Source organism: Pecten maximus, chromosome 19 (assembly GCF_902652985.1).
Source record: "Pecten maximus chromosome 19, xPecMax1.1, whole genome shotgun sequence".
NCBI classification, from domain to species: domain Eukaryota; kingdom Metazoa; phylum Mollusca; class Bivalvia; order Pectinida; family Pectinidae; genus Pecten; species Pecten maximus.
Window position 1 is genome coordinate 15,650,256 of NC_047033.1, and position 18,806 is coordinate 15,669,061.

An 18,806-nucleotide genomic window follows, 5' to 3' on the forward strand; every position below is an offset into this window, starting at 1 on the left:
TGAGGGATGTTGAGAGGATGGGAGCTAATATATTTAATGAGGGATGGCTGGGAGGCTGGGAGCTAAAACATTTAATGAGGGATGTTGGGAGGCTGGGAGCTGATAGATTTAATGAGGGATGGTGGGAGGCTGGGAGCTAATAGATTTAACAGGGGATGGTGGGAGCTAATAGATTTAATGAGGGATGGTGAGAGGCTGGGAGCTAAAACATTTAATGAGGGCTGTGGGAGGATGGGAGCTAATAGATTTAATGAGGGATGTTGGGAGGCTGGGTGCTAATAGATTTAATTAGAGCAAAAGCAAAATATGTTGTTGGTTGATTATTTGGATTTAAAGTAAACAATGCAGGTAAAAGTGGAGACTTCACTCCTTAATAAGGGAAACCAATACTCATCAGACATGGTATGCTTCTTTGGTAGACAAAATACCAATGACTGAATTAACATTTTCTAGAATTAACCTTAATATAATTCCTGCATGTGAAGGATCTTAAGATTTTATATTGTAGGACTATGAGAAGGATGTTTGTGCATAAACCTTTATTGACACGAGGTTAATATGATTATAACTTGGGTAAGGTGCTTGTTGTACATTAACTTGGGTTTATGTGATTATAACTTGGATGTGGTGCTTGTTGTATTTTTTAGGTAGCAGGATTCTATAGTTACTTGGCAGAAGCTGTTTACCGCCCCTGTTTTAGGACATGTCGGAGACTGGCGAGTCTGAGACCAGGTTTGAAAGATGTCCCTTTTTTTCTGCATGACAAATTACTGTTGTCACACAAAAATCTTAACGATGGTTGTTCAAAGCAAAATAACTCTAATTTTCAAATTAACTTGTTTTCTTTTTTCACTTACATAACTGGATCTGGCCTTAAAAGCCTTGTTACAAATAGATAATGATGGATAGAAATCAGCCTCTAATACTATGATAAGTGCTGTGGATAACATGGAATTGGCCTCCTATATGCTGTTCGGTGAGGTAGCCACCAGATACTACTAGGAAATCACATCTCAAAATTATCCTGGCTTTTCATGTGTTGGGAACCCAGTAAGACTTAATGATATCTCTAAGTACTCTAATAACTACAAAATTATACAAGGATCATTGGTTAAATATATCTAAGATAGATTCAAAGACTGTATGTTGCTTGATGAGGTAGCCATCAGCTACTGGATGGACTATCCCCTCTAAAAATATCCTGTCTGTCTGTAGTGTGAAAATCCCAGATAACAGTAAAAGATTTTTACAAAGATCACCTGCTAAATGTATCTTTAGATATAGATTCAAAGGGAGGAAAATTGAAATTTGTTTTGCTGCAATATTTTGATTATTAGATAAAACTATAACTATGGAGATAACTAAGATCTGTGGATAAAATATTAAAATATTCGAATAATAAAAAATTGTAACATTTATATAAAGCTTGAAATGAAAACTTGTGTCTGGATAATGGTCCAATATCTCATACTCCATATTCATAATTTTAAAGTCTGTCCAATTAAACTCTGAGCAATCAATAATGTAAATTAGACTGAAGGTTATATGTCCAGTTTAAGCTTTTATCATATGTATTTTATGATAATCAATGTTCCAGCTTAATATATTGTTTCCCAGATTATTAGCAAAGAAATGAGATATGAATTTTAGAATGAGTAAAAACTGAAATCTGAGGAAAATTTTAGTTTAACATGAAAATGTTATAATTGTAAATTCAAATGACTTTTCTTACTATCAAAATGAATACATTTCTTAGTCTTTTTTAATTATGACTTTTCTATTAGAAATAAATATGTTGATTATTGGACTATCACTATGTGTTCCTAATCTGGTTTGTACCTGTTGTGCAGGTGTAAATCTATGGTACTCGTAATGGAACATGCCATACCAACCAAATATAACTAGTTCGTTAGGTTTGTTTTCTAAACTTACCGCTTAGATCCAAGATGGCAGAACTGATTCTTCATGTGTCAATGTATGACAGAACTTTTGTATGACAGAACTTTTCAGGTGTTGATTTTACATGCTGTACTATAATATATTTCTATTTAAAAGGAAAAGATTTTTTTTTTTCATGTTTGAAGAAAGAGATGGCTGCCATCTTGATAATTCACTTTAGATACAATTTCATTCTATAATACAGTGCTGTCCATTTGAAGTACAACTGGTATGAACCTGATAAAGGAACACTTACTTTCTGTTTTTTCTGTCATAAAAAATTAGAGCCAGCTTAGATAAAAAAAAGGTTCCCTGAAAATATTCTCACAGAATGATATACTGTATTTGTTCATAGAAGTGCACCTCCTTAATCTTCTGAAAAAGGGAATGGGTTTGCTCAATTATTAACCAGAGAAGTGTTTTAGGCACTTTTCAAAAAAAACAAATCTCATTCTTTATTTCACATGGAAAAACATCCCTGAAAATTGTTGTATTAAGCTTATAACCACTTCTGTATTTATTGAGTTATTATTATGGTATACAATATATAACATGTAAATAAGTCGGTTTGAAAATTAGAGTTAGCTTGTTTTAAAGCTATACAGTTTTGAACAACCTTACCACACCATAATCTCTGGTTCTAGACATACTTAATATCAAACTGAACCTTTGTAATTGCCCTGACCTTTGACCTTTACTGGTAATAGTCTTGCTGACCTTTGAAGCGAAATAACCTTGAATTCCTTAAGCTGTTGGCTTTAATACTAACTACTTTGGCTCTTTCATCACAGGTAATTTGTGTTGGCTGTTTTAACATATGTTTTAGCACTTGTTTACTGAAGCAGAAAACACACCAAGTAGTGGTACCTAACCTAACATTTCTGTTGTACTGTATCTAACAGATGTCATTCACAGTGCTATGAATGCATTGTAGTTTCATATTAAGGAAGTGCAATGGGGATTTATTGTCAGATACATCCTGGTTTTGTTGCTTTATAAAACTGTAAAACTTCAGTGTTTAATTATTATTTTTTTCTCTTTGAAAAGTTTCTGTGCTAGATTTCCTCAATTATGGTACATTTATATACAGACTTGTCTCCCAGCATGCTTGTTGTTGAAACACAGATATGGGCCTTTTGTGTTTTGATAGTGTGAGTGTTATATCATTTAACAATGTTTACGTTTGATTGTGTGTTTGGGTAATAGATACATTCTGATTATTTAATACAATATTCATATATTCATGTGTGATTGTGCAATATACCCATTGTGATAACGTATAACACAAGTATGATTGTGTGTGATTGTGTGATTGTGTAACATTTAAATTTTCATAGCTGCCTTAATTTTTGGTTAGCTTCATTGATGAGTATTAGAAAGCTGAAACAGCAATATAATGGGAGTCATATTATTCAGTAATTCTGCATACAATGTACTTAATACTAGATTTACCCTAAAGGTGAGAGTAAGTGTACTTAATACTAGATTTACCCTAAAGGTGAGAGTAAGTGTACTTAATACTAGATTTACCCTAAAGGTGAGAGTCACTTGTATGTCTTTCATACACACATTTGACTCTTTGTAAACAAGGATGAAATAATTGAAAAGTATTATTTATTTTGGCTCTTCATTGATGTTTTTATTTATCATTATAGGCCTATTAATGGACAGAGATTTGAATAGGTTGGAAACTCTGATAAATGGTTCATCCATGGTTACAAGCCTTAAAGGGTGTGTTCTCTTCCTTACCAGTGGCAGAACTAGTTTTGGATTATTTGAAAAAGACTTGAGGAATTTTTTTTTAAAACAAATAAGGCTTAGTATAATTCCACCGATGAGGAGTTACTTGATGTTGGATATTAGTCCTTGCCTGCTCCAGTGAATCGAGTTGGTGTTCTGATATTAGTCAGTGTTTGCTCCAGTGAACAGAGTTGGTGTTCTGATATTAGTCAGTGTTTGCTCCAGTGAACAGAGTTGGTGTTCCTAACAAATTGTTATACTGAGTGAGTATTGCTTGGCTATTGTAAAGAAAAGGAGGTACATGTAGTTTGAAATAGAAATATCTAAAATGCTACAATTTTGCTGTTGTTGCTAGCTGTATGTGAGAGGTATCTTGGAAAGTTCTCATGAAACGTCTATTATCCTCCCTTCCCAGACATCGCTAGGTCAATATGGCGGTGGGTAGCATTGATTCCACCTCAGGCAGGCGACTCACCACCAGCTGCAGTTACCATAGCTACCATGAGCATGTGATCTGTTTCTATGGAGATCTAATGAATTGCTGACAGATTATTGCTTTGTAAAGAGATGAAATGTTACGTTTATAATGCAAGTGTATTTATAGTGTATTAAGTATATAATATAGATAAATGTTCCACTTAATAAAAGAGTAGAAAGTGATACAATGTATTACAGTGTATTAAAATATAACATAGAATTAACATTCCACTTAGTATTAGAGTACAAAGTGTTACATTGTATTACAGTGTATTAAAAAATAACAGAATAAACATCCCACTTAGTATTAGAGTACAAAGTGTTACATTGTATTACAGTGTATTAAAATATAACATAAAATAAACATTCCACTTAGTATTAGAGTACAAAGTGTTACATTGTATTACGGTGTATTAAAAAATAACAGAATAAACATTCCACTTAGTATTAGAGTACAAAGTGGTACATTGTATTACAGTGTATTAAAAAATAACATAGAATAAACATTCCACTTAGTATTAGAGTACGAAGTGGTACATTGTATTACAGTGTATTAAAATATAACATAGAATAAACATTCCACTTAGTATTAGAGTACAAAGTGTTACATTGTATTACAGTGTATTAAAATATAACATAGAATAAACATTCCACTTAGTATTAAAGTACAAAGTGGTACATTGTATTACAGTGTATTAAAAAATAACATAATAAACATTCCACTTTGTAAAAGAGTACAAAGTGGTACATTGTATAACAATGCTATAGCATATTGCATCTTGATAACATAATCCTTAGAAAACGGTTTGAAGCTGACTAGTTTATTACTGATCATGGTGTAAACTAATGTACATGTACAGTCAAACTTGTAATAGCGGACACCCTTATATAGCGGACACCTGTCCATAACGGACACTTCCAGGAATCCCCAATGAAAATCACTATATAAATATCATGTATATAGCGGACACCTTCCTAATGCGGACAGCGGACACTTATTTTTGTCCGTAAAGTTGTTTAAAATTCTGTATAACGGACACGTGAAACCATAGCTGTGTTGATATTTGTGTGTAAAACGTTTCTAAATAACAAGGAAAGCCTTAATTACTCAACTCCCCTGGCAGCAATGCTAACTTAGGAAGCCACTTTATCAGTCACTAATTGTCCTGTTACCTGTAAGTTGCTGTAACAATGGGCAGTAATTACAAGAGGGTGACCGATCGCCATCGGCAGAGGTGTTTGTTTACTCAACCCCACCGGTGACAGCTAAGCTTAGCCATTCAACCATAGCCTAGACAACAAGAATGGTCAGGGAGTAATCAAATCATTATCAAGACCAACAAAAGAGGGACAAAGCAATAGTTATGTCTGTCATAATTGTTTTACTTACAAAATCAACCATGTGCAAATCTGACAGGGCAGGCACATGGTTGTCAGCCGCCATTTTCTCACACTCGGAACTCCTCGGAATATGACTATGTGACATATTAAGAACAGCTGAAGAGTTCCGAGTGTCTTTGTATACACTATACTAATTGTCTGAACCAGAAAACGGTATTTATTAGCTCACCTGCCCGAAGGGCAAGTGAGCTTATGCCGTGGCGCGGCGTCCGTCGTCCGTCCGTCGTCCGTCCGGCGTCAACTTTTCCATTCAAGCAACTTCTTCTCAATAACCAAAAGGCCCAGAGACCTAATATTGGGCCTGTAGCATGCTGGGGTGAAGGGCTACCAAGTTTGTTCAAATGAATAACGTTGACCTTCATTCAAGGTCACAGGGGTCAAAAAGGCTAAAATCTTTAAACGACTTCTTCTCAATAACCAAGAGTCCCAGGGAGTTGATATTAGGTCTGTAGCATGCTGGGGTGAAGGGCTACCAAGTTTGTTCAAATGAATGACCTTGACTTTCATTCAAGGTCACAGGGGTCAAATATGCTAAAAAAAAATTAAACGACTTCTTCTAAATAGCCAAAAGACCCAGGGACTTGATATTGGGTCTGAAGCATGCTGGGGTGAAGGGCTACCAAGTTTGTTCAAATGAATGACCTTGACCTTCATTCAAGGTCACAGGAGTCAAAAAGGCTAAAATCTTTAAACGACTTCTTCTCAATAACCAACAGATCCAGAGACCTAATATTTGGCCTGCAGCATGCTAGGGTGAAGGGCTCCCAAGTTTGTTCAAATGAATGACCTTGACCTTCATTCAAGGTCACAGGAGTCAAAAAGGCTAAAATCTTTGAACGACTTCTTCTCAATAACCAAGAGGCCCAGGGAGCTGATATTTGGCCTGTAGCATGCTGGGGTGAAGGGCTACCAAGTTTGTTCAAATGAATGACCTTGACCTTCATTCAAGGTCACAGGAGTCAAAAAGGCTAAAATCTTTAAACGATTTCTTCTCAATAACCAACAGATCCAGAGACCTAATATTTGGCCTGCAGCATGCTAGGGTGAAGGGCTCCCAAGTTTGTTCAAATGAATGACCTTGACCTTCATTCAAGGTCACAGGAGTCAAAAAGGCTAAAATCTTTGAACGCCTTCTTCTCAATAACCAAGAGGCCCAGGGAGCTGATATTTGGCCTGTAGCATGTTGGGGTGAAGGGCTACCAAGTTTGTTCAAATGAATGACCTTGACCTTCATTCAAGGTCACAGGAGTCAAAAAGGCTAAAATCTTTAAACGACTTCTTCTCAATAACCAACAGACCCAGAGACCTAATATTTGGCCTGCAGCATGCTAGGGTGAAGGGCTCCCAAGTTTGTTCAAATGAATGAATTTGACCTTCATTCAAGGTCACAGGAGTCAAAAAGGCTGAAATCTTTAAATGACTTCTTCTCAATAACCAAGAGGCCCAGGGAGTTGATAATGGGTCTGTAGCATGCTGGGGTAAAGGGCTACCAAGTTTGTTCAAATGAATGACCTTGATCTTTATTCAAGGTCACAGGAGTCAAAAAGGCTAAAATCTTTAAACGAATTCTTCTCAATAACCAAGAGTCCCAGGGAGTTTATATTGGGTCTGTAGCATGCTGCAGTAAAGGGTTACCAAGTTTGTTCAATTGAATGACCTTGACCTTCATTCAAGGTCACAGCGGTCAAAAAGGCTAAAAATTTTAACAACTTCTTCTCAATTACCAACAGTCCCAGAGACCTAATATTTGGCCTGTAGCATGCTGGGGTGAAGGGCTCGCAAGTTTGTTCAAATGAATGACCTTGATCTTCATTCAAGGTCACAGAAGTCAAAAAGGCTAAAATCTTTAAACGACTTCTTCTCAATAACCAAGAGTCCCAGGGAGTTGATATTAGGTCTGTAGCATGCTTGGGTAAAGGGCTACCAAGTTTGTTGAAATGAATGACCTTGACCTTCATTCAAGGTCACAGGAGTCAAAAAGGCTAAAATCTTTAAACGACTTCTTCTCAATAACCAACAGACCCGGAGACCTAATATTTGGCCTGCAGCATGCTAGGGTGAAGGGCTCCCAAGTTTGTTCAAATGAATGAATTTGACCTTCATTCAAGGTCACAGGAGTCAAAAAGGCTAAAATCTTTAAATGACTTCTTCTCAATAACCAAGAGGCCCAGGGAGTTGATATTGGGTCTGTAGCATGCTGGGGTAAAGGGCTACCAAGTGTGTTGAAATGAATGACCTTGACCTTCATTCAAGGTCACAGGAGTCAAAAAGGCTAAAATCTTTAAACGACTTCTTCTCAATAACCAACAGACCCAGAGACCTAATATTTGGCCTGCAGCATGCTAGGGTGAAGGGCTCCCAAGTTTGTTCAAATGAATGAATTTGACCTTCATTCAAGGTCACAGGAGTCAAAAAGGCTAAAATCTTTAAATGACTTCTTCTCAATAACCAAGAGGCCCAGGGAGTTGATATTGGGTCTGTAGCATGCTGGGGTAAAGGGCTACCAAGTGTGTTGAAATGAATGACCTTGACCTTCATTCAAGGTCACAGGAGTCAAAAAGGCTAAAATCTTTAAACGACTTCTTCTCAATAACCAACAGACCCAGAGACCTAATATTTGGCCTGCAGCATGCTAGGGTGAAGGGCTCCCAAGTTTGTTCAAATGAATGAATTTGACCTTCATTCAAGGTCACAGGAGTCAAAAAGGCTAAAATCTTTAAATGACTTCTTCTCAATAACCAAGAGGCCCAGGGAGTTGATATTGGGTCTGTAGCATGCTGGGGTAAAGGGCTACCAAGTGTGTTGAAATGAATGACCTTGACCTTCATTCAAGGTCACAGGAGTCAAAAAGGCTAAAATCTTTAAACGACTTCTTCTCAATAACCAACAGACCCAGAGACCTAATATTTGGCCTGCAGCATGCTAGGGTGAAGGGCTCCCAAGTTTGTTCAAATGAATGACCTTGACCTTCATTCAAGGTCACAGGAGTCAAAAAGGCTAAAATCTTTAAACGACTTCTTCTCAATAACCAACAGACCCAGAGACCTAATATTTGGCCTGCAGCATGCTAGGGTGAAGGGCTCCCAAGTTTGTTCAAATGAATGAATTTGACCTTCATTCAAGGTCACAGGAGTCAAAAAGGCTAAAATCTTTAAATGACTTCTTCTCAATAACCAAGAGGCCCAGGGAGTTGATATTGGGTCTGTAGCATGCTGGGGTAAAGGGCTACCAAGTGTGTTGAAATGAATGACCTTGACCTTCATTCAAGGTCACAGGAGTCAAAAAGGCTAAAATCTTTAAACGACTTCTTCTCAATAACCAACAGACCCAGAGACCTAATATTTGGCCTGCAGCATGCTAGGGTGAAGGGCTCCCAAGTTTGTTCAAATGAATGAATTTGACCTTCATTCAAGGTCACAGGAGTCAAAAAGGCTAAAATCTTTAAATGACTTCTTCTCAATAACCAAGAGGCCCAGGGAGTTGATATTGGGTCTGTAGCATGCTGGGGTAAAGGGCTACCAAGTGTGTTGAAATGAATGACCTTGACCTTCATTCAAGGTCACAGGAGTCAAAAAGGCTAAAATCTTTAAACAACTTCTTCTCAATAACAAAGAGTCCCAGAGAACTAATATTTGGCCTGTAGCATGCTGGGGTGAAGGGCTCCCAAGTTTGTTCAAATGAATGACCTTGATCTTCATTCAAGGTCACAGGAGTCAAAAAGGCTGAAATCTTTAAACGACTTCTTCTCAATAACCAAGAGGCCCAGGGAGTTGATAATGGGTCTGTAGCATGCTGGGGTAAAGGGCTACCAAATTTGTTCAAATGAATGACCTTGATCTTTATTCAAGGTCACAGGAGTCAAAAAGGCTAAAATCTTTAAACGAATTCTTCTCAATAACCAACAGTCCCAGGGAGTTGATATTGGGTCTGTAGCATGCTGGGGTGAAGGGCTACCTAGTTTGTTCAAATGAATGACCTTGACCTTCATTCAATGTCACAGGGACCAAACAGGCTAAAATTTTTAAACGACTTCTTCTCAATAACCAAGAGTCCCAGGGAGTTGACATTGGGTTTGTAGCATGCTGCGGTAAAGGGCTACCAAATTTGTTCAAATGAATGACTTTGACCTTCATTCAAGGTCACAGGAGTCAAAAAGGCTAAAAAATTTAAACGACTTCTTCTCAATAACCAACAGTCCCAGAGACCTAATATTTGGCCTGTAGCATGCTGGGGTGAAGGGCTCCCAAGTTTGTTCAAATGAATGACCTTGACCTTCATTCAAGGTCACTGGAGTCAAAAAGGCTAACATTTTAAAACGACTTCTTCTCAATAACCAAGAGTCCCAGGGAGTTTATATTGGGTCTGTAGCATGCTGCAGTAAAGGGTTACCAAGTTTGTTCAATTGAATGACCTTGACCTTCATTCAAGGTCACAGCGGTCAAAAAGGCTAAAAATTTTAACAACTTCTTCTCAATTACCAACAGTCCCAGAGACCTAATATTTGGCCTGTAGCATGCTGGGGTGAAGGGCTCGCAAGTTTGTTCAAATGAATGACCTTGATCTTCATTCAAGGTCACAGAAGTCAAAAAGGCTAAAATCTTTAAACGACTTCTTCTCAATAACCAAGAGTCCCAGGGAGTTGATATTAGGTCTGTAGCATGCTTGGGTAAAGGGCTACCAAGTTTGTTGAAATGAATGACCTTGACCTTCATTCAAGGTCACAGGAGTCAAAAAGGCTAAAATCTTGAAACGACTTCTTCTCAATAACCAAGAGTCCCATGGAGTTAATATTGGGTCTGTAGCATGCTGGGGTAAAGGGCTACCAAGTTTGTTCAAATGAATGACCCTGACTTGCATTCAAGGTCACGTCGATCAAGTATGCTTAAATCTTTGAATGACTTTTAGTGAAAAGCCAAAGTGCAGAGAGACATTATTATATTGGTCCTGTAGCATGCTTTCAAATAACTGCAGGATCCATATATGAAAAGATCACTGCATTGCAGGTGAGCGATTTGGGCCCATTGGGCCCTTGTTAAATTAAATCCCTACATGGATTTCAGAAAATATGTCTCAAAATAAATGCTTAGGGATTATAATTATCAGAGGAAAATGCACTTTCATTTATAAAGAGTTAATGTTGTAATAGGAAAGATATTTCAAACATATTTATTTTCCAAAATATTGAGGATTAATGAAAATTGTTTTACTATAAGAATTACCTTTACTTTTTTGACTATGTTGAGTATTTGTCTGAATAGATATTCAGTATAGTATGATATTGTGAAGATTTGTTTTGAAACTATAGGCTTAACATAAATTATTAAAAATATCAACTTCAATTTTTGTGTCAGATGAATGATTGAAAATTAATTAATTAAGCATTTATCTTTAATTATTTGTCTTTTATTCATTTGTTTAAGTGTTTAAATATAATTAATCAGGAGACATATAGTGTACTATAAACAGACTTTGGTTTAATTGTTTCTTCGTTCATAAGGGACATAACTCGTTGAACCTCTATATAAAGGACACCTCTCTATAAATGACACTTTTGTCTTGTCCCTTAGGTGTCCTTTATAGACAGGTTCGACTGTACTGGCATTACTTGATGTACAGTAGAGTATTGTATCATGAAGTACAGTAGAGTATTGTATCACATGATGTACAGTACAGTATTGTATCACATGATGTACAGTACAGTATCACATGATGTACACTACAGTATTGTATCACATGACATCACATGATGTACACTACAGTATTGTATCACATGATGTACAGTACAGTATTGTATCACATGATGTACAGTACAGTATTGTATCACATGATGTACACTACAGTATCACATGATGTACACTACAGTATCACATGATGTACACTACAGTATTGTATCACATGATGTACACTACAGTATTGTATCACATGATGTACACTACAGTATTGTATCACATGATGTACACTACAGTATTGTATCACATGATGTACACTACAGTATCACATGATGTACACTACAGTATTGTATCACATGATGTACACTACAATATTGTATCACATGATGTACACTACAGTACCATATCAAATGACATCACATGATGTACAGTACAGTATTGTATCACATGATGTACACTACAGTACAGTATCACATGACATCACATAATGTACACTACAGCATGGATGAAAATGTTCAGCATTAATACTAAATTCAGTATATTGAAAATATTTTCCCCCATAAATATGCTTATGTTAGATTTGGACAAAACCAGCTATTTTAGTATTTCAGGAACCGGGGAAACTTTCACCCATGCTACAGCAATGGCATCACATGATTTACAGAACTGTTCACACTTGTTATTCCTTTAGTATGGCTGGCTGGCACAGTGGTTACACACTGGTCTTTTACATCAGTGGCTGGGGTTTGATAAAGGGTCACCTGTCTGTGATATCTTTCAGCAGTAAGATCCCATTGTATTCATTCATTCAGGTCAAAAAAAGAGTGATTAATATGAATTATATGTAACTTCCCATTTGTTGTAAAATAAATCAGGTTTATATTACCTCAACTTTCTTCAAGGTTACAACCTATACACAAAAACAGAAAATAATTTTGGAGATTTACCTCAGCTTTCTTCAAGGTTACAACCTATACACAAAAACAGAAAATAATTCTGGAGATTTACCTCAGCTTTCTTCAAGGTTACAACCTATACACAAAAACAGAAAATAATTCTGGAGATATACCTCAGCTTTCTTCAAGGTTACAACCTATACACAAAAACAGAAAATAATTCTGGAGATTTACCTCAGCTTTCTTCAAGGTTACAACCTATACACAAAAACAGAAAATAATTCTGGAGATTTTCTTCAGCTTTCTTCAAGGTTACAACCTATACACAAAAACAGAAAATAATTTTGGAGATTTACCTCAGCTTTCTTCAAGGTTACAACCTATACACAAAAACAGAGAATAATTTTGGAGATTTACCTCAGCTTTCTTCAAGGTTACAACCTATACACAAAAACAGAAAATAATTTTGGAGATTTACCTCAGCTTTCTTCAAGGTAACAACCTATACACAAAAACAGAAAATAATTTTGGAGATTTACCTCAGCTTTCTTCAAGGTTACAACCTATACACAAAAACAGAAAATAATTCTGGAGATTTTCTTTTTTGTAGAGAATCTGTATTTCTATGGTTGGTACAAACCTTAATTAAAGTAAGAAAATCCTACGAAGTTTAGCACAAGAACCATTATCCTCCAGGTATGGGACAGTAATGACAATACTACACTGTGTCCAGGAGTGATTTCTCTTTATAGGCACCGTTTGTTCTCTATCTTACATAATCTAAATACTTTCTTAGTGATTCTGTTTAATTTGTGAATTAACTACGAAGAACGCAGCCTTACATTATTGTTAGTTTGATATTTTGTTCAAGGTAGGGCTGACAATATTCATGTTGTAGGTAGCAGTGGGCTGAAAATTCTTGCTGTAGATGTAATTATATTGAAGTAACAGGAGATTATCTCCCGTTCTTACCAGTAAAGGATTTCACTAACACATTATCAGTGGTATTACAGTACTCTCAGCTGTTAGGCTAAATTCTCAACAAATACACATATGTGCAATGTATTGTGTGGCAGAAACAAAACCAATATTTTCAATTTTTCAGACAAGCAGATCGAGGCTTAATATGGCTGCCTTGTCAGCTGGTCGTGGCTGTTGTGTTTACTCATTCAACCAGACTGTTATCAAGCCTGTTGGCTACTGTGATGAACTAGGTCAATGCATAGTGTACTCAATGACTAGGCGTTGTTGTAGTGCTGGGCCCTAACTTATAGTCAGAGTTTCTGTAAACCCAGGTTATATAAAGTGTGTATGTCAGAGTTTATGTAAACCCAGGTTATATAAAGTGTGTATGTCAGAGTTTCTGTAAACCCAGGTTATATAAAGTGTGTATGTCAGAGTTTCTGTACCCAGGTTATATAAAGTGTGTATGTCAGAGTTTCTGTAAACCCAGGTTATATAAAGTGTGTATGTCAGAGTTTCTGTAAACCCAGGTTATATAAAGTGTGTATGTCAGAGTTTCTGTACCCAGGTTATATAAAGTGTGTATGTCAGAGTTTCTGTACCCAGGTTATATAAAGTGTGTATGTCAGAGTTTCTGTAAACCCAGGTTATATAAAGTGTGTATGTCAGAGTTTCTGTAAACCCAGGTTATATAAAGTGTGTATGTCAGAGTTTCTGTACCCAGGTTATGTAAAGTGTATATGTCAGAGTTTCTGTACCCAGGTTATATAAAGTGTGTATGTCAGAGTTTCTGTACCCAGGGTATATAAAGTGTATGTCAGAGTTTCTGTAAACCCAGGTTATATAAAGTGTGTATGTCAGAGTTTCTGTAAACCCAGGTTATATAAAGTGTCTATGTCAGAGTTTCTGTACCCAGGGTATATAGAGTGTCTATGTCAGAGTTTCTGTAAACCCAGGTTATATAAAGTGTGTATGTCAGAGTTTCTGTACCCAGGTTATATAAAATGTCTATGTCAGAGTTTCTGTAAACCCAGGTTATATAAAGTGTGTATGTCAGAGTTTCTGTACCCAGGTTATATAAAATGTCTATGTCAGAGTTTCTGTAAACCCAGGTTATATAAAGTGTGTATGTCAGAGTTTCTGTACCCAGGTTATATAAAGTGTATATGTCAGAGTTTCTGTAAACCCAGGTTATATAAAGTGTGTATGTCAGAGTTTCTGTAAACCCAGGGTATATAAAGTGTGTATGTCAGAGTTTCTGTAAACCCAGGTTATATAAAGTGTGTATGTCAGAGTTTCTGTACCCAGGTTATATACAGTGTCTGTGCTCACGCTATCGATCGCATTTTGCGCATTTCGCGAAATGCAATCACTAATTGCGAAAATATAATTAAGTATTTTCGCAACTTTTGCGAAACTGTTTTTAACCTAAGACATACTATAGACTGCATAAATATCCCCCTGTCTTAAATCTTTAATTCAACCACTTACGTTTTCACTAATTACGATGTCATTGCATCTAACTTATCCTATGATCAAACTACATGATTAGCACATGTCATGTATGTTACGGAAACGGAAGTACTTAAATAAATCTGAATCATTTGAGCGTTTGTTTGATGGGCAATGCTTTGTAAAGCATTTAGATAACTTGGGCTAAAACATGGCAGATGTGACCCTATGGCAGACGAATGTTCTGCCTGTGCCGCAAGCTTACGTTGCTCTAAAAACAAAATGACAATTGTCTGTTCAATGTTATTTCAACTTTCATTAATTGTATGTACAATATTATTTAGTATTTAACAAGTATGTATCATTCAATGTCTTGTATCACGAACATATTACATAAGGTACAATTCACGGTAAACTCCACATTGTGACAGGGCTGCAAAATTATTTGTTCAGGGTGATTGATGTATGAAGCATCTATTTGGAAATGCATCTGTTTGGAAATGCTGTGAATAGGTTATGCAGCAGATATTCTCCAAATCCAATTACTTATAATTATCACCAATATGATCTAAAGGAATAGGAACAGTCGATTCAATTTTCGCAAAAATAAAAAAAAAAATAAAAAGTCCCGGGAACGATAAGATTAAAACATAAGTTGTGGTTTGTAAATCAAGTTGAAAATAACATTATTTCAGTGTAATCTCAAGTGTGTTCTTTTTCAATATGAAAATAATAGCAGCTAAAACACAACTGTTTTGGTATGATACAATGCTTTTTTAGTTGGTTGAATATTTTTTGTTTACGCTGAGGTAAAACATGATATTTGGCAGTATTTTGTAATTTATAAATTCTTAAATAATGAACACTTTTAATGCCTGCCTTTACTAATAAAATAGTTTAACAAATTGTATTAATATATATATATCAAATAAATATGCGTGTGCTATATTTAGTTATTTAATTCTAAGCAATAACATTGTCTTGCTAAAACCACTTCTTATTTGCTAAAGAGAAAAAAGGTATTTTAGCAACTTTTGCTAAAGGATTTGTATGCCTAGATTGAGCAGAGAGTGTGTATGTCAGAGTTTCTGTACCCATGTTATATAAAATGTGTATGTCAGAGTTTCTGTAAACCAAGGGTATATAAAGTGTGTATGTCAGAGTTTCTGTACCCAGGTTATATAAAGTGTGTATGTCAGAGTTTCTGTAAACCCAGGGTATATAGAGTGTGTATGTCGGAGTTTCTGTAAACCCAGGGTATATATAAAGTGTCTATGTCAGAGTTTCTGTACCCAGGTTATATAAAGTGCGTATCAGAGTTTCTGTAAACCAAGGGTATATAAAGTGTGTATGTCAGAGTTTCTGTAAACCCAGGTTATATAAAGTGTGCATGTCAGAGTTTCTGTAAACCCAGGTTATATAAAGTGTGTATGTTAGAGTTTCTGTAAACCCAGGTTATATAAAGTGTGTATGTCAAGTTTCTGTACCCAGGGTATATAAAGTGTGTATGTCAGAGTTTCTGTAAACCCAGGGTATATAAAGTGTCTATGTCAGAGTTTCTGTAAACCCAGGTTATATAAAGTGTGTATGTCAGAGTTTCTGTAAACCCAGGTTATGTAAAGTCTGTATGTCAGAGTTTCTGTACCCAGGTTATGTAAAGTGTGTATGTCAGAGTTTCTGTACACAGGTTATATAAAGTGTGTATGTCAGAGTTTCTGTAAACCCAGGTTATATAAAGTGTGTATGTCAGAGTTTCTGTACCCAGGTTATATAAAGTGTGTATGTTAGAGTTTCTGTAAACCCAGGTTATATAAAGTGTGTATGTCAAGTTTCTGTAAACCCAGGTTATATAAAGTGCGTATCAGAGTTTCTGTAAACGTTTGGCATCGTAGTCTCCCATTGCCTCAATCAGGGTGTAGCATCTATGAGTCGATAGATGCTGTCAAGCTGTCATGACATGATCATTATACCATTTTGATAAACATCATGGAAATGCTATGTTATGCACTACAAATAAATCAAACACAGCAAGGATTTTAAATGAGAACAATTGTGTTACTATGACGTCATTTTGGTTCTTTGTTGATCATCTTCACGGAAAGGCTTTGTACCATGTCAGATATAGGTTGCAAATCATTCACATAAAGGAATATGATAAATGTAATTCTTCCAAATTAGCATACAGGGAAATGGATGAAATAAAAGACATGTTGATTTAAAAAGGATAGTTTAACAAACAAAAATAATTGTATAAATAAAGCAATAAAACACTTCTATGTTTTCCTTGTCACAAGGGGGCCGCGGTGGCTGAGTGGTTAAGGTGTCCCGACACTTTAACACAAGCCCTCCACCACTGGGTTGCGAGTTCGAAACCTACGTGGGGCAGTTAATAGGACGTTAAACAAAAACAAAAATCCTTGTCACAATGCATATGCTATTGTGTTGAAATAATTTGATTAATTTTTACGAACTTGTACCTGAAAATAGATCTTAAATCATGATTTTAGACAATCTTGTAGATGTTTTAATCTTTAGCATTTCATTGATTGGCAGGTGAATGGTAGATCTTGTTTCTGTAGAATCATCAGGGTGTCTTAAGTGACATGATTCTAATTGGACCCAATAAACTAAAATCTTATGATGTTGAAGAAAACTACATCTGTATTACAACTTTAAGGATAGATTTCAGTTTTCATTACAGAGAAGAATTTAATTAAATTATCCTGTAGTCATAAATATATACACTTACATTGATCAAAATAGAGAGGACACACTAATATAATATGTATGTTTGGTCCACTTCTGACACCATATGTTTTGTACGCTATTAATAACCTAATGCAGGTTACAATGGTCTACAAACACGACAGTGAATATGAAAAGTTCCTTCTCACTGATCTGTTAATATAATCTTCAGTCTTTTAATCAAAGGCTCTGGATTGTTTTTTCTTCATGAAGATTTAATGTAAATAAAAAAAAAGTTATTTTTCCCACCGAGATTTAAGTAACATAGAATATTTCCCCTGTACATAATTTGATAAAAGTGCAACTCTTGTGTTTTTGTAAGTGCATAGTGCACTTATAAGGTTGATTATGGTATTTAAAATTATGTCAGTTCAGTGATACTGGGACATGATCTGAATTTCATTTCAACAGCTGTTTAGGTTTGAGAACATGATGTAATATTTTCTATAACTGATTTACAATTTATATGGTAAATTATGTTTTCTTAGTAGTATTAGTACTCGATCCTATTCAAACAGATATATCAGACCTGAAGATTTGAATTATACTTCTGAATAGAAAAAAATGATATACAGTGTACCTCGACCTATCGCCACCCAGCACATACTGCCATCTAAAGCTCTGGACGGAGTTCCCTCCTATATAATTCCCTCGTAGTTCACCACCCTTACATACCGCCATTAATATATCAATTTTTTCAGCAAAAATCTGTCCATGCAAAACTGTGACTATTGATCTTTTCAGATGAAATAAGTCTATACAAAACAAGTTTAGTTTTTACCGTACTGAACAATCTGTTGACAATTGTTTATCCTCTTTCGTTTTATCCAAATGATTTATTTACTGGACTGAAAGAGGAAATGTTCTTTGGTTTGGCAAATTTCATGGAGACTACATGGGAATGATAAATTCAGAATTTGAATAGATTCAATGGAAATTAGTGTTTAAGTATGTTGATTTGTAAATCGGTTCAGACTAACAGTATTAATACCATTGATCAGACAGTTCATGTTGGGGAAAGTTTAGTTTGGTTTTGTATAAATAGTCCACAATACTATTTCTTAAACTTCAATGTGTCAAATCACTGTGTGGGTTCCCCTTCTAGGAAAAAAAATGTCCATTGATGTATGCAATTTATACTTCTGCTTAAAAATGTGTGAAATGTTAAGGTGTATAATTAAAATGTTAATTCTGTGGATAAGGTTGTATTGTTGATATTTACAGGGATGATGTGGCGGGGAGCAGTACAGACACAACTCGGGAGATGTTGGAAGTCATTGCCAGAGGAGGTATTGACTTCCAAAGTTCAGATGACATGCGTAGCACACCTGGTAAGTAAGGTTATATTTATGTTCCAAATTAAAAACAAAAATGGACTAGAAATGATATGATTGAAATCTCCCTTTAATTTGTCCCTTGTCTGTCCGTCTACACATTTATGTCTACATTTTGACCTTTGACCTACATTAAAGAAAAAGTTTGTTTTGGGCTCTATCTCCTACACTACTTTTCGATGGAACTTAAT

At 35.7% G+C, this 18,806-nt stretch overlaps 1 protein-coding gene across 2 annotated transcripts in view; it reads left to right on the forward strand.

Moving 5' to 3' along the window:
• LOC117317291 (protein piccolo-like) overlaps positions 1–18,806 on the forward strand; it is a 54,322-nt gene that overhangs the window by 27,103 nt on the left and 8,413 nt on the right. Inside the window, exons 3-4 of one of the 2 annotated variants that reach the window (XM_033872077.1) lie at positions 648–732; positions 18,506–18,612. In XM_033872077.1, the coding sequence (XP_033727968.1) occupies positions 704–732; positions 18,506–18,612 (136 nt within the window). In that variant the 5' untranslated portion in view covers positions 648–703. The remainder of the gene's footprint in view (positions 1–647; positions 733–18,505; positions 18,613–18,806) is intronic. The other variant, XM_033872076.1, reaches the window with a different exon arrangement.